At 46.5% G+C, this 14646-nt stretch overlaps 2 protein-coding genes across 3 annotated transcripts in view; one reads left to right on the top strand and one right to left on the bottom strand.

The window, feature by feature from the left end:
• The first annotated feature begins 1347 nt into the window (after positions 1-1347).
• On the top strand, positions 1348-9496 carry PSMC1 (proteasome 26S subunit, ATPase 1). 2 transcript variants are annotated; one of them, XM_082842756.1, is made up of 9 exons: positions 1369-1488; positions 2102-2287; positions 2476-2604; positions 3696-3792; positions 5972-6161; positions 6629-6780; positions 7355-7509; positions 8516-8679; positions 8713-9496. In XM_082842756.1, exons 1-8 carry the CDS (start codon positions 1429-1431, stop codon positions 8648-8650), a joined length of 1104 nt encoding a protein of 367 aa, XP_082698882.1. In that variant the 5' UTR covers positions 1369-1428; the 3' UTR covers positions 8651-8679; positions 8713-9496. The 2 variants fall into 2 exon arrangements, with proteins under 2 accessions (XP_082698883.1, XP_082698882.1); XM_082842757.1 differs by lacking the exon at positions 8713-9496 and having other exon boundaries at positions 1348-1488; positions 8516-8701.
• A 1312-nt stretch (positions 9497-10808) lies between these two features.
• NRDE2 (NRDE-2, necessary for RNA interference, domain containing) overlaps positions 10809-14646 on the bottom strand; it is a 45537-nt gene continuing 41699 nt past the window's right edge. The window contains exons 13-14 of the mRNA XM_082841917.1: positions 11491-11562; positions 10809-10972 (exon numbers count right to left, since the gene is read on the bottom strand). Of these exons, the coding sequence (XP_082698043.1) occupies positions 10847-10972; positions 11491-11562 (198 nt within the window). The 3' untranslated portion in view covers positions 10809-10846. The remainder of the gene's footprint in view (positions 10973-11490; positions 11563-14646) is intronic.

Raw genomic sequence — 14646 nt, 5'->3', positions numbered from 1 at the left:
GATAAGATACACTTATTTCATGAAGAAATGGAATTTAGTGTATTGGAACTCACAGCATGCGATGCCTGAACATAAAATTTTTCAATGTCTTCCTACCAAGCAAGGAATAAAACTCAATCAGGTGACCTCACCCAGCCCACTGCTCCATCCTCAGCCTCTTGCACTCCCCTTGTGTGTTGTTCTTCACACTGCCCTGCCTCATGTCCTTTGAATCTCCTGCATCAGGGCCTTTGCTTCCCTCTGCTTAAAAATGTTCTTCCCCCAGTCCTTCCCGTGGCTGCCTGCTTCTCATCCCTTCAGGCTTCAGCTCAAATACCTCTGCCATCCTCATCTATCATCTAAACAAGCCTATTCCTGCTTAGATGCAATAAAATAATTTTTAAAATATTGCTTGGTTAATAATAGAGTCAGACAGTAAAAAAATGTGCCATTAACCTACCGTAGTGAATCAATATGGTATTGATAAAGAACAGATCATCAGATCCCCAGAAAAGCATATAAAATTCAAAAACAGAGTCAAGTTATAGATAACTATTATGTGGTAAAGGTGACATTTCTGTTCTGTGGAAGAGGATGGGTTATTTAATATAAATGGCTGGCATCTTTTATTTGTTATTGAGAGAAAATGAAATTAGACTCCTTGCTCTTTGCCAGATGAGTTAGATATACATATGTAAATAAGTAAATAAATGAAAATTCAGGAATACATTTAACCTTAGGGGAGGAGAGACCTTTTGAAGAAGCCAAGAAACCCAGAAACTACAAAAGAAAAGTTGTCTATATAAATGTTAAAAGTCCTGTGTAGCACGAGACTTTAGGCCAAAAGAAACAACATACGAGTGTGGAAAAAAATATTTGCACGTATGTTAATATCCCCAGTATTTCATAATCCTCCTATAAATGTATGTGTTACAGCTAGGGTGCAACAACCTAGACTGCCTGAACAGCACCTGCAGCTATCTTTATTAGCACCTGCGGGGAGTAATAAACCAAAGCAAACTATCTTTTTGGTCAATGAGTTTTTTCTTCTTTGTAGACAGTTACCACATGTCATTTATATTATCTGTTTGGTCATAGGCCTCATCCCCATTATTATTGGGCTGGCCCAAAAGTTCATTCGGGTTTTTCTGTAAGATGTTACAGAAAAACCCGAACGAACTTTCGGGCCAACCCAATACATAAAATCCCTCTCCCCTTTGCATTTAGGCACCTGCTTACTTCGGGTCACCAAACTTTGAATTTTTCAGTGTCTGTCCAACTAAACTAAGTTTAAGTGTTAACTTCTTTTTGTTCTTAAGGGTGAACCGAATTAATTGCAAACTTCAAGCTCCAAGTATAATAAAACTTTCTTTTTTAATTACAGTGACACCTCACACTCAATGCCGGTTAAAATTATTGAAGTTAGAGAGAATTAAAGACTATCTTCTCATGGAGGAAGAATTCATTAGAAATCAGGAACAAATGAAGCCTTTAGAAGAAAAGCAAGAGGTAAATTGAGAAATTACTGTAACTTGTTTTTTTTACCAATTGAATTCTACTTAGAACTTAAAACTGTTAATGAATAAATGAAATTCATTTTCTGCCTTTAATGAATTATTATTTAACTGCCTTTTTAAAAAAAATTTTATTTTAAATTTATTCATCGATCGATTGATTGGTGGCTGCGTTGGGTCCTCCCCATTGGGTCTTTGTTGCTGTGCACGGGCTTTCTCTAGTTGCGGCGAGCAGGGGCTAATCTTTGTTGCGGTGCACGGGCTTCTCATGGCGGTGGCTTTTCTTGTTGCAGAGCATGGGCTCCAGGCGCACAGGCATCAGCAGTTGTGGCACGCGGGCTCAGTAGTTGTGGCTCTCGGGCTCTAGAGTGCAGGCTCGGTAGTTGTGGCACACGGGCTTAGTTGCTCCACAGCATGTGGGATCTTCCCAGACCAGGGCTCGAACTCGTGCCCCTGCATTGGTAGGCGGATTCTTAACCACTGCGCTACCAGGGAAATCCTTAGCTGCCTTTGAAAAGTACCAACTGCTTTGTGAATCTCGTGAACTGTCAGCATCGTCTACTTTTTAGGTCTAATCTGCTTTTCCTTCTTGGCCTACTCTTATGTAGGAGGAAAGATCAAAGGTGGATGATCTGAGGGGGACCCCAATGTCGGTAGGAACCTTGGAAGAGATCATTGATGACAATCATGCCATCGTGTCTACGTCTGTGGGCTCAGAACACTATGTCAGCATTCTTTCATTTGTAGACAAGGATCTGCTGGAACCGGGCTGCTCGGTCCTGCTCAACCACAAGGTAAGTTGATAGCCTAAGAAAGCCCGTCGGAGTGCTTGCTTCTCGCTTGCAGATCCGTCCACCTGTCCCGTGGAAGTAGATCACCAGAGCACTCCAAAGGGTAGAGAAAATTCTGTGATTGCCATTTCATTGTAAGTGGATTGTGTGAACCTTACATGCCTGTGTTAAAGCTTAATGTTCCCTGTTAGGTGCATGCTGTGATAGGGGTGCTGATGGATGACACGGATCCCTTGGTCACAGTGATGAAGGTGGAAAAGGCCCCCCAGGAGACATATGCTGATATTGGGGGCTTAGACAACCAAATCCAGGAAATTAAGGTATGCCAAGGAACCAGCTCTGGGGTTTTATTGTATATTTATTTATTTATTTTAAAATATTTATTTATTTACTTGGCTGCTCCAGGTCTTAGTTGTGGCATGCGGGCTCTTTAGTTGCGGCATGCATGTGGGATCTAGTTCCCTGACCAGGGATTGAACCTGGGCCCCCTGCATTGGGAGCTTGGAGTCTTAACCACTGGACCACCAGAGAAGTCCTGAGCTCTGGGATTTTAGACCTTTGGTTTCTTACTGCTGTCTCATTTACGGTGCTTGGAGTTGTTTTGCGTGTTTTATTTTTTCTTTATTGATCAGACCAGTAACTGGCTCAGACCTTACTAGTGGTGGTGTTTTGTGTTGTTAATACTGAGTTAGGTAATAGAAGTAAGTATAAATTGTATGATAGTTCTTGCAGCAGCAGCAGTGTAATACTTTTTACATGTAATGTTTAATAATTATCTGTGTGAACATGTTTCCAATTGTACTGACTTCAGCTGTGGCTATCCAGAAACCTCCAGTGATGTCTGGGGGTAGGGTGAGTGGCACACACTTGCACAGTGCTGGCGTCTAGAATGTTAACCCCAGCTCCTGCCATGGTCCTGGGGTCAGGGGCATGTGGTGGGCCAGCCCTCTGCAGGTTCTTTTATCTGCAGGGAGGTCATTCAGAGTGATCACAGATCTCCACTGGTGACTCTCAGACAGCTGGGAAATAGCCATCATGTCCCTTGGTGGTCACAACAGAAAATCTTGCCAGCTCCTGCCTGCAGTTTCATTGAAAAGGGTGAATTTTAGCTTTAAGTTTTTTTGCTCAGGAAGGGCTTAAATGTTACTCAAGGTTGACTTTTACTGGGAAATGAAAGGGAAATTGGGTGCTATTAGGAAGAGGGGATCAGTGCTGGGAGCTCAGGTAGGACAGAGGTCCTCTTCAATGTGTCCTTGCTGCTGGTGGAAGTCAAACGTTGTCTCTAACAAGAATAATTGAAATTTTAGCTTATTTTTGTTGAAAGTGAGATGTACCCATGATGTCAGTGAATGAATCTGATAAATTTCAGTAAGAAAGCCTTTTATTTTTACCAAGTGTCTGTTTTCTTTAGGAATCTGTGGAGCTTCCACTCACTCATCCTGAATATTATGAAGAGATGGGTATAAAGCCCCCTAAGGGGGTCATTCTGTATGGTCCACCTGGCACAGGTATGTGTGCTCTGCGTTGGTCACTTTCCAGGCACTGAGCTCGTCTCTTGAGCAGCAGCACTAGCTGGTTATAATGACTTAGCTGTTGAGTGAGGATGCCACACTTCCTTAGTTTGAAAATGTGCTCTAAGCAGCATTTTGGACATTTCTGAATAAGCAGCTCCTCTGGAAACATACCTATTGCATGAAAGTATATATTTCTGTATAATAGGTGTACTAAGAAACTGAACTATCTTAGGCTTGTAATTGTAGACTTAACAGAGTTAATGTGTTAAAAACAATAGTAGGAATTACAACAGAAGATAAACACCAGTAGGCACCCCCCCCCCCAAAATGCCTGCTCGATGTGAATGCATTTCCAGTTCCCCAGCACACCTGTTGTATGCTCAAATGTGCTAGATTTATATGTTGTAAAACATAATGCCTTTGAATATTTTAGAGTAATGTGAGTCTGTTGAAAATATTTTGTAAGAAAAAATAAAAATAAACAGGGTGCTCAACTTCGGCTGTACGTTGGAATCACCTTGGGAGCCTTAAAAAATACTGATGGCTGCTCCCATCCCTGAAGATTCTGATCTGTTCATCTGGAGTGTGGCCAAGCATCAGCACCTTGGTGGAGGACCACTGTTTTAAAAGCTATCCTGTGCTGTTCAGATTAGGTTCATCCTCCTGGTCCATTGGTACTGAATGAGTCTACCATTGGATGAATAAATGGATAAAGATAAAAATGCATATACGTATCTGGTTCATTATGCAGTAAGCTGACCTGAGTAAGTTGTATAGTCATTGCTATGTAAATTCCAAAGGAAGAGAGGTTATTTGATTGAGTGAACTGAAGCCATGTTGCCAAGAGGGTCTGTACTGAGGATTGCCCACGCTGGAGGGACAGGGAGCCAGCTGTACCCTGAGGCAGGGAGCTACTGTAGCCTGTCATTTTATAGCCCAGGGAAGTGAGTTTCAGAGAGGCCAGCGACTAGCCCAAGGCCCCATTAGCTCTGGGAATTGAGCTGGTACCAGGGCTGGAGCTGGAACACAGGCGTTCTGACCTGCAGCCGTGAGCCTTCTTTGGGGCACATGTGCTGACAAGGGCTGGAGTGGAGTACCGGGTGTCAGCCCTGTCGGGAGGAAGAGGAGACTGGTTCAGGGATCCCTCTGGTCATTGAACATCCCGGCAGCTGAACCTGGCTGCTTCTGGACTGTAGGATCCCATCCACTTAGAAGGTCCTTTTGGTCTTCTGTCAGCCATCCTTAAATGATGCTCTCAGGAAGCAGTCCAGCCCTCTAATAGGCATTTGAACCTGCCACTCTGACTGCCCGGCTGAGGGAACGCCATTGCCCCGTCTTGTTGCTGAGCTTAACTCCCTGTCCTCCTTCCCGCTTGCACGAAATCTTTTGTCACTCACTCACTCGCCTGCCGGCCTCCTCCCCTCCCCTTACAGGCCTGAGGGTGGTCCTCTGCCAGCTCTGCCTCTAACTGCCTCTGTGTCCTGAGGTGACTGCCCAGCCCTCACCATCAAAGGGGCCATGGTCTTGAGCTCGAAAGTTCTCAAGTTGGTACTCTTTGCTTACTCTTGTTCTTGATCTGAAGGAGGAATATCAGGGAACAAAGCAGTGTTGGAAATGTCAGGTCTTCCCTGAGATCAGTGAGGAACGTCCCATAAGGGCACACCACAAAGAGAAAAGTCTCTTGAGCTTTCAGCAGCTCACAGCTGTGGGCTTCATCAGGAGCTGGTCTTGGCTCAGCTGACTGAGCCCTGGGGCAAGCCCACAGCAACATCTTCAGGAAGCCCCAGGGCACTGCAGGCCCTGCTCAGGGACACTATGTGTCCTTTGGTCAAACCTAGGGCTCCCGGGCCTTTTTTTCATCACTGATAGTTTTGTAGGAGTTGAGTTTGGTTCTCAAACCCTGGTTGCATAGGTCAGGTTAATATTATATGCAACTTTGCAGTAAAAAGTATTTTCTGACATTATCATGATGAATTTAGGAAGATGGTTAAAAATAATCAAAATATGTTTTTTAGGTTTTTTTGAATTTCCTCTTGCCTGCTTTGGAGAACAGAATGCTTTTCACAGAGGGATCCTCCCATTCTTTATGTCTTTTTAAGGTGACAATGAGGGTTTTAAAGTTAAAACAGCTCTTGAGTGTTTTTTCCCTTTTTTCTCTTTCAATCTAAAACAGGTAAAACCTTACTAGCCAAAGCAGTAGCAAACCAAACCTCGGCCACTTTCTTGAGAGTCGTTGGCTCTGAACTTATTCAGAAGTACCTAGGTGATGGGCCCAAACTTGTTCGGGAACTGTTTCGAGTTGCTGAAGAACATGCACCGTCCATCGTGTTTATTGATGAAATTGATGCTATTGGGACGAAAAGGTAGACTTTCTCTTACCTCTTTTGTGTTATTTAGAGGTAAAAACCATATGGTCCGTCTCTGAGAATGCCCGACTGCTGGGCACTCCCTACGTGGTTTGCCACAGTCCGTACTGGGTCGCTTCCATGCATTCTTTAGGCTCTGCTCTCCCACGTGCCAGGTAACAACTACTCGGCAGTTGACTGGTCAGTCAGTAGCCATGCCTTGAGCACCCGCTCTGAGCATGGCACCATCCTGACTCTGGAGACACAGCCATGAGGATGAGTCTCTGCCCTTGAGGAGCTCAATTGTGGAGACTGAATAAATCACATAATTTCAGGCATGAAAACTGCTACGAAGAAAATAATGTGTTGTTTATCTTGGGCTTTGGGAGGGTGTGACATATAGGCTGAGACAGAGCTGTGTTTTGTAATCCCCTTTAACAGGAGATCAGTTGGGTCTTCACTTCTCCCTCACTTCTTTTCCAAAGGTATGACTCAAATTCCGGTGGTGAGAGAGAAATTCAGCGAACAATGTTGGAACTGTTGAACCAGTTGGATGGGTTTGATTCAAGGGGAGACGTGAAAGTCATCATGGCCACAAACCGGATAGAGACTTTGGACCCAGCACTTATCAGACCAGGTCACATTTGCTTTGGTTTCATTGTGGAGAATGAAGGTCCTATGTGGATTTGTATTTCTTAGGAGCACTTTGGGGAGAATATAAATGATACGTGTAAGGCAAATACTGCCTGGAAACTTAGAATAATTCACCAAAACTGTGTTCCCTTGAGATAATCGTGATGTAGTTTGTGTAGCTTGGCCCTTTTAGCCTCGAGACGCCTTTTTTTTTTTTTTTTTTGAAGAAATATGACAGCTCAGGTCCATTTTTTACATTCAGGTAGTACCAAAAGAAGCAGTAGCTAATTTTACTGTCTTTTGTAATGTTTTTAACATGATTGATCTGTCCTTTTCCACTAACTGTGCCATTTAGGAATCTCTCCTTTCGTTTGTTTCCCAAAGTACCAGAGCAGAGAGGATTCTGTAAATGAGATGAATTCAAACGTTGATATTTACAAACTACAGACATGAGTGTTCACTTTTTAAGATCTGGACCTCCTTCCATAGGACACTATGTGACTGAGACCACTCGTGTGGAGACTAAGGCCTCTCCCGGGGCCCCCAGGAGTGTGACTGAAAACCTTTTATACCCACAGGCCGCATCGACAGGAAGATCGAGTTCCCCTTGCCCGATGAAAAGACGAAGAAGCGCATCTTTCAGATCCACACGAGCAGGATGACACTAGCAGACGACGTAACCCTGGATGACTTGATCATGGCTAAAGATGACCTCTCTGGTGCCGACATCAAGGTGAGGACCTGGGCTGGATTGTACCTCTTTGTTTTATCATATGTGTGTATGAGTTTGGACATGTCTTCCCAGATGACCGGAGTTTGAAGCAAGGCCTGGCAGCACTGCATACGGCCACAGCCTGCCTTCTGGGGGAGGACCTGGGTTGATGCCATGGTTAGGTAGGGGCGGCACACACAGGCTGTTTCACGCTGGTGCCTGCACTGAACTGCGTATCCCTGGCATCTATAGAACTAGGTTAGTGTCTCAGTTGGGGAGTAACTCTTTTTAAAATTTAAATTACCTTAAAATTCTGCACCAACTTTTTATTTAGAAAAATTTGAAGCCTTCAGAAAAGTTGCAGCAAAAACACCCACATACTCATCACCCCCATTTACCAAATGTTACCCTTTTACCTGTTTCTTCTCTCTGTATGCAGAAACACTCTCTCTTCTGAACCATCTGAAATAAATATCCTAAAGGCCATAACCAGATAGAACCTTCAGTGCCAGGATTGTGTTTTTACCATATCATGTTGCTTGGGTTCTTGTTTTACTTTTGGCAAGTAATTGTTGAGAAAATAAATATATTAGAATAAATACTGTACTAAAACTTGTAAATGTTTAACCAGAAAATACAAGTTCTCTTCTGACTATAGGTAAATGAAATGGATGTACACTCTATGTGGGCTCTAAATTTCTGGAATAATTTTATCTATTTCTTAGGAAGATTACTGCCTTTAATGAAAGCAGGGCTGTGAGAACTTACTGACCTGCCAGGCCACACGGCGGGGGTTGGAACCTGAGCCAGTCCTCTTCCTTAGTGAAATATTCCCAGTTTAAGCCACTTCAGGTACTTTGAGGAAATAATTAGAATGTTTAAAACATTTAAAAAATCTAATCGTTCCCAAATGGTTTGAGAACTTCGTGTTTAGGTTGGGTGCCTACACCAGATTTCAAAATAGCACTCTCTGAATTGTTAGAATAAAAAGTATTTCACTTTCTGAACACACTGTTCCTTCTTACAGGCAATCTGTACGGAAGCTGGTCTGATGGCCTTGAGGGAACGTAGGATGAAAGTAACAAATGAAGACTTCAAAAAGTCTAAAGAAAATGTCCTTTATAAAAAACAAGAAGGCACCCCTGAGGGGCTCTATCTCTAGTGGACCACACAGTTGCCTTCCAGGAAAAGGTTGGAAGTGTGTCGACCCCCTCAGAGGAAAAGGTTGGAAGTGTGTCGACCCCCTCAGAGGTGTGAGGTTGGGAAGTTGCCCAGGAGTCCATGTTGTGGTTGATCTTCACTAGCACAGCACCCCGAGTACCTTTTGAATGTGATGTGTAGGATGCCCGTCCAGCCCTCTTCGTATGTTGCTCGCGTGCAGCGCTCTCTTGCCAATAAAGCGTGCTCTTTCTCAAACAAACACACACTGAATCCTGTTTCTGGGCCCTCCACACCGGCCGCTCAGTAGCAGCAAGTCGATGGATCTGGGTGCTAAGGAAGCTGGCTGACCAAAAGGACTGCAGACTTCAATACCTGCTGCCCCGTCACACCCCCAGAGCTGGTGGCAGTTGTTCAACAGCAGCTGATGGGAAAGCAACGAGCGTACGTAAATAGCGGCTATATTTGTTGCTTAAGCAACAAGGGCTGAGGAGTCCCTACAGCCGTGGCTTCCCTTTTGGAAGGTTGGTGGAGCATGTGGGCTCTCAGCGCTCTGGAGGCAGGAAGGAGGTGTCGCTGTTGCTAAGAGACTGAGGCTCCTACAAGAGACCTCAAAAGGGCAGGGCTGAAGAGTCCCATACCAGCCCTGCCATCCCTTGTTCTCGGGTTCAGAACCTGATCCCTCCCAAGAGTGTTCAGAAATGTGTCAAGCTTCCCCTTCCCTTTCTTTGTCTATTATTTCCTGCTCTTCTCTCATTTCAGAACAGTTCCATCTCGAAGCCTGTAAGTGGGGCAGATCAAGGAAAGCCTCCACTTGGTTGGCCAGCTTCCTTGGGTGCTCCAAGATGCTCTTTAGAAAGTGCTCTAGCTCAGGGGTCCCCAGTCCCTGGGCCTCCACCTGTTAGGAACCACCGGGCCGAACAGCAGGAGGTGAGTGGCAGGTGAAGGAAGCTTCATCTGCTGCTCCCCACTGCTCGCATTGGGGCCTGACCCATCCCCCATCTCCCTCCCCGCACCCCACCTTCTGTGGGAAAACTGTCTTCCACAAAACCGGTCCCTGGTGCCAAAAAGGTCGGGGACCGCTGCTGTAGCTGTGCTGCCCTCTGCTGCTTTTTCCCAACCAGTGTCCATCGATTTCTAGCCAAAATTCTATGCCACAGCACTGGCTTTTCTGGATGAGGTGCCAAGGAAATACGCTTTCAGCAATTCTAGAGAGCATGATTTAAAAAAAAAAAAAGCCAGAGGGAAGCTGTCCACTTTTCAAAAAGCAGGACCTCAGAGAAGATAAAGCAATTTCCTCTCAGTCAAATGTAACTCAGTTCCTGGAAATCAAAACGAGAGCGTGGCCAACACCGCTGAAAGCCACCTTCGGCACGTGTCACAGGCAGCACTGGGTTTGGTAGGAAGGAGCTCGCTCCATTTTCCACGACTGGCTGCTGGTGAGCTCCCCAGCAGCGGGGTCCTTATTTGTTCAGGCAGTGCTTTCTACACGGTAATGTACACACAAAGTCCCCTAACAGGGCATCCTATTAGAGCCCAGGTTCTGACAGCAGGGCTGGGGAGGGGCCTGAGGGTCTACATTGCTCCCAAGCGATGCTGGCTGCTCAGGCCGTAGTCGAGGACGTCACTGAATAGGGTTCAGGGAGTAATGAGAACTTAACACATTTGATACAGGTGAGAATACCAAGGTTTAAACGACTCCCCACTGCTCTGGTCTGAAGATAAGGGTAAAATCTGCTAACCAGCCCAGGGGAGGAAGTCCTAGTACTGAGTAACCAGACCTTTTTTTTTTTTTTGACTGCAAGACCCAGGAGACCTGGCAGGACCACCAAGGATGCCAACCGAGAAGGTACATTCACCCCAGCAGGGCTGGCGCTGGCTGGGCAGGGGAAGAGTGGACCAAACGAGAACTCGCAGATCAACCATGACAGGTTCATTTATCACTTAGCATGATTCCTGTCTATGCACATATATACACATACATATATAATATGCAAAACGATGGTTTTGTGTCATTTGCACACACAATGTGCAAGAGGTGAGAGACCAATAACCCAGACACAAACTATCAAGAAAGAAACTCCAAAGGCAGAGGTCTTAACACACTCGCACGCATGTGTCACCGTCTCTTCTGGTATCTCCTGCTCCCACGGGGCCGGCGCCGAGGCCTCGGAGGCACGCCCCACTCCCCTCCTGGTCTCTAGTCCTCAAGCAGAAGCTCCAGCTCCTCCAGCGGCAGGCGCACCCGGAGCTCCTTCTCCGTCATCAGGTCCAGGATCTCCTGCATCTCATCGGGGAAGTACTCCACGGCATCCAGGTATAGCACCTGGGGCCGGAGAGCAACATCCTCGTCAGCCGGCCGCTCCCTCCAGCTGCCCCGCCACAGCCCACGCTCCCCTTGCTGTCCTAACCCAGCAACACCTTGACGTGCTTCAGGAAGGGCTGAACTCAAAAGCAGAGGGAAAGTGAGTAAACTAAAAGTGAGACCCTCTCTTTCCAAAGTGGGGCCGGCAGCTGTGGGCAGACACTGCGGTCATCATCAGTCTGGTCTCTGAACGTCTCCTGACTTGGGCTGTACAGGGCAGAGCTGGGACGCGGATCCCAACGCTCTCAGCATCTGGGCTGAGCTTTGGGCAAATGTTGGGCACCAGCCGCCTACAGCAACGCTCCCATGAAACGCCAGCTCCAGTGCAGGGAAAGGACACAAATGCCCCTCCGTCTCCAAAGGGGATACTCTGACTATGGAAAGGCCTGGGAAGTGCCCTGTCCCCATGACACTGACTGGATGAGGCTTGGCAGGGAGGTCCTTGGGAATCTGAAGAGACCATGGCCTTTAGAACTCACCTTTGCCCAAGGACAATTCTGAAGTGCTTTGTAGAACACACCTTTGCTTCTTTCTTTATTTCCTAAGGAAACCTGAGGCAAGGGGAAAAAATACAAAAATGACGAAAGAGAATCCAAGGCCATCCTGGTACTGGTCCACCCGGGGCACTGCCACAGTGGCTGATGGGTGGTATGGGTCCCTGTACCACGGGATGCCCTCAGGGGCCACTGCTGTGTCTCAGTGGGCCTGGAGTTGACCTTTAACACTTCTGACTTGTTTTCATCTCCTCCATCACTGGGCCATCACACCTGGCATTACTAAGAGTGCCTAGAACGAGGCCTGTGCATGAGGTGAGGGTGATAACTTTACACAGAGAAAATGTTTGCTTTAATACTTGCCATTTTTTGAAAACTCTCTTAGAGAAATGAGGTAACCAGGATTACTGAATCAGTAACCTTACCAAAAGCAAATTTAGGGTCAAAAATTTCAGTCTGAGAGCATGCAGATATTCAGCACGTTTTTAATCTAAGCACATTTTTATACTGATATAAAATCCTTATATCTTGTATCAACTCACAGACAGGCGCTTTTTCCACACCTGCTGTGGAAGCCGGAGCAGCGTGTGTCCTCCCCTCCATATCCCCGGGCCTCTCCCAAGTCCCAGGGAGGGATCTGTCCCTCCTCCAGGGAGTCACAACCCACCGGGCAGCTCCCCAGGCGGGCGTCCGCAGCTGTGAATGGGCACAAGCCGAGCTCACAGAGCTGAAGTCTGTTCCTGGGCTTCCTGCCCACCCACCTCCGCCAGACTTCCCCTTCCCACACCAGAGCTTTCTAGTGGACGCTGGCTCTGCCCACCAGGCAGCCAGGGCACGATGTCCAGACAAGACCGGTGAGGGCTGTTGACTGACCTCTCAGAAACGCGGGGGATGGCATCAAGAGAACCCTATCCACAGCTCAGGACCTCTATCTACCAAGGACAGCCTCGCCTCCCTTTCAGATCTTTCAGGTTAACTCCCACAGTCAGGAAGACTGGAACTCCGGGCTGTAACCAGCATCTGTGATAACCTTCAGGCCGGCAAGGCGCAGGCCTTCCTCACCCGCTCCCAGTGCCACCCAGAGTCAGCCGCGTGGCCCGGGGGAATCCTGCCTCCCTCCCTGGTATGAGCCTCGGCCATTCTGAGGCTGGACCTCTGAATTTATACCCAAGAAGCCAGTGTGAGCTGTCCTTTTTTCACACACCAAAATACTTCAATGTCCTCTGCTAAAATAGTAACTACACTTAAGGCTTTGTTCTTGAAAGAAGAAAAACTGTACTCCTGTACTTTCTCAACCACTGTATTTGTGAGACTCACAGTTAACCCTGGAATCCAGCAAATCCAGGTACGTAAGTTGGCTAGCCTCAAATAAGAACTGCCCTCTGCTATCTCCTTCATCAGTCGGCCACTGGAAAACGCCTTTGCTGCATCAGGTATGAAAGGGTTAAATGCCAGGTGAAAGCGTGGTTGTGACGTTTCTCCTCCAGGGAGCCAGAGCCACACCCTTCCACAGTGGCCCCACAGGCGTCCTGCCCTCTCCTGGCACTCAGAGCCTACACCTCACATTTTGGCCCTAATTTGATTTTTTCACTGAGTTCATCAAAGCGTTAGGAGCTCACCCAGATGCCTCAGAAACTGCTAGGAGTTTCACTGCTCTAATTAATTCTTGGTCTGATGCTAATCTTTCCAAAAAGACAGACATTCCTTAATGGTCCAGGCTTTTTTTCTAAGTCAACAAGAATTTTTCTGTCTACAGTCCACCCAGACTTGGCTCATGGCAGATCTTCAGTGAAAGTACTACAAGTTTGCACTTCACCCTATTTGTCTCTACCTAAAAAAGACCGGAGAAGTTAAATTGGCAAGTGTGCAAGCTCTCCCTCTTTTTAAATTTAGAGTCTTTCACTGGCTTAGACTCCCAGAGTGTTAGCGCTGGAACCATTAGGGAGCATCTGGCGCGCTCCTTCAGTGAGGGCCTGACCACGCAGGTGGAGCTCAGTGGGAACCCAGCCCTCCTGCTGCACCCCAGTGGCCTCCTCTGGTAACAGGCAGGGCCCGCGTCCAGGCCGCGCGTGCCCACGGACACCACGCTGGCGTCTGGGCTTCTGAAGGTTTCCATTTCACACAAGGGAGTCAAGACGTAAAATCTGAGCTTTTGAGTCTGAAGAATAAACATTAAAAACACAGAAACTTTGGTGGTAATTCATCTTGATGCTGACTTCTGCCCACAAAATTGTGCCCTTTTGTCCTGGGTGTGCTGTCCTGAGATCTGTCCTTCCCTGCTACTCAGGCCTTTCAGAGGTCAGGGGAGGTGCTCCCCGATGAATTCTGGACTCAAAGAGGATGGGGGAGGCCCAAACCTCTCCTAACCCCTAACTTACACTCTCTATCTCTTTACACCCGACTCTGTCAAATGTCAATGGGAAATGTTCAAATACTTTGATCAACTTCTGAGAAATTATCCTATGGAAACAATCAGAGAGATACATATTTATCTTCTTTTTCAGGAAGGTCACTCCTGACTTCTGAAAGGTACAATATTCAATGGCGGTCACTGCGATATGATTCAATAGCCTTGAGCTAAGCAACACTCAAGTGGCCTAGAAGATTGTTTCTAAAAAAGCACGCAACTTAGCAGTAGATGCATTATAGCAAAGGAGGCCCAGCCCAGTGCCAAGCCTTTAAGCAAAGGCAAAGACAACTCAAGACTCCAGGAATGAAGCCCAGGAACCACCTTTCAGCCTGCACAACACATTAACAAAACTAAATGGCATCTCACCATATTCAATTACTGTGGTACTTTTAAGTGAAAACAAAGTTGCTTTGGAAAGGTCTATTTTAAAAACCACATTCCAGATTAAATCTTATCTTTTAGTAACAAAACAGAATCAGGACCCGGAAATTCTTAGAGGCAGAACAGCAACAAATTTAGCTCTCTTTCAAATGAAAGCTCTTAGACTATTTCCAAGTTGTTGACTCAACAACATCAACTAGGAGAAAGCCACGTGACATTCTGCTGCACCGAACAGCCCAGGCATCACTCCTCGCTATCATTCTAGCAAAGGCCCCAGTAGAAAAGGCAACTTGTGACCCCTCCCACATCCTGAGGGACCTGACGTCATCCCACCAGGATGCCCACAGGAT

The sequence above is a fragment of the Leucopleurus acutus genome (assembly GCF_964270905.1).
Source record: "Leucopleurus acutus genome assembly, chromosome: 1".
Lineage (NCBI taxonomy): Eukaryota > Metazoa > Chordata > Mammalia > Artiodactyla > Delphinidae > Leucopleurus > Leucopleurus acutus.
This window is presented reverse-complemented; position numbering and strand designations above follow the sequence as displayed.

Excerpts from the sequence above, each read along its gene's own strand:
- PSMC1 (XM_082842756.1), top strand. The coding sequence starts at position 1,429 with ATGGAGGAAGAATTCATTAGAAATCAGGAACAAATGAAGCCTTTAGAA. Across the intron at positions 2,605-3,695 it reads ACCAAATCCAGGAAATTAAG|GAATCTGTGGAGCTTCCACT; the intron begins GTATGCCAAGGA and ends TGTTTTCTTTAG. Across the intron at positions 7,510-8,515 it reads TCTCTGGTGCCGACATCAAG|GCAATCTGTACGGAAGCTGG; the intron begins GTGAGGACCTGG and ends TCCTTCTTACAG.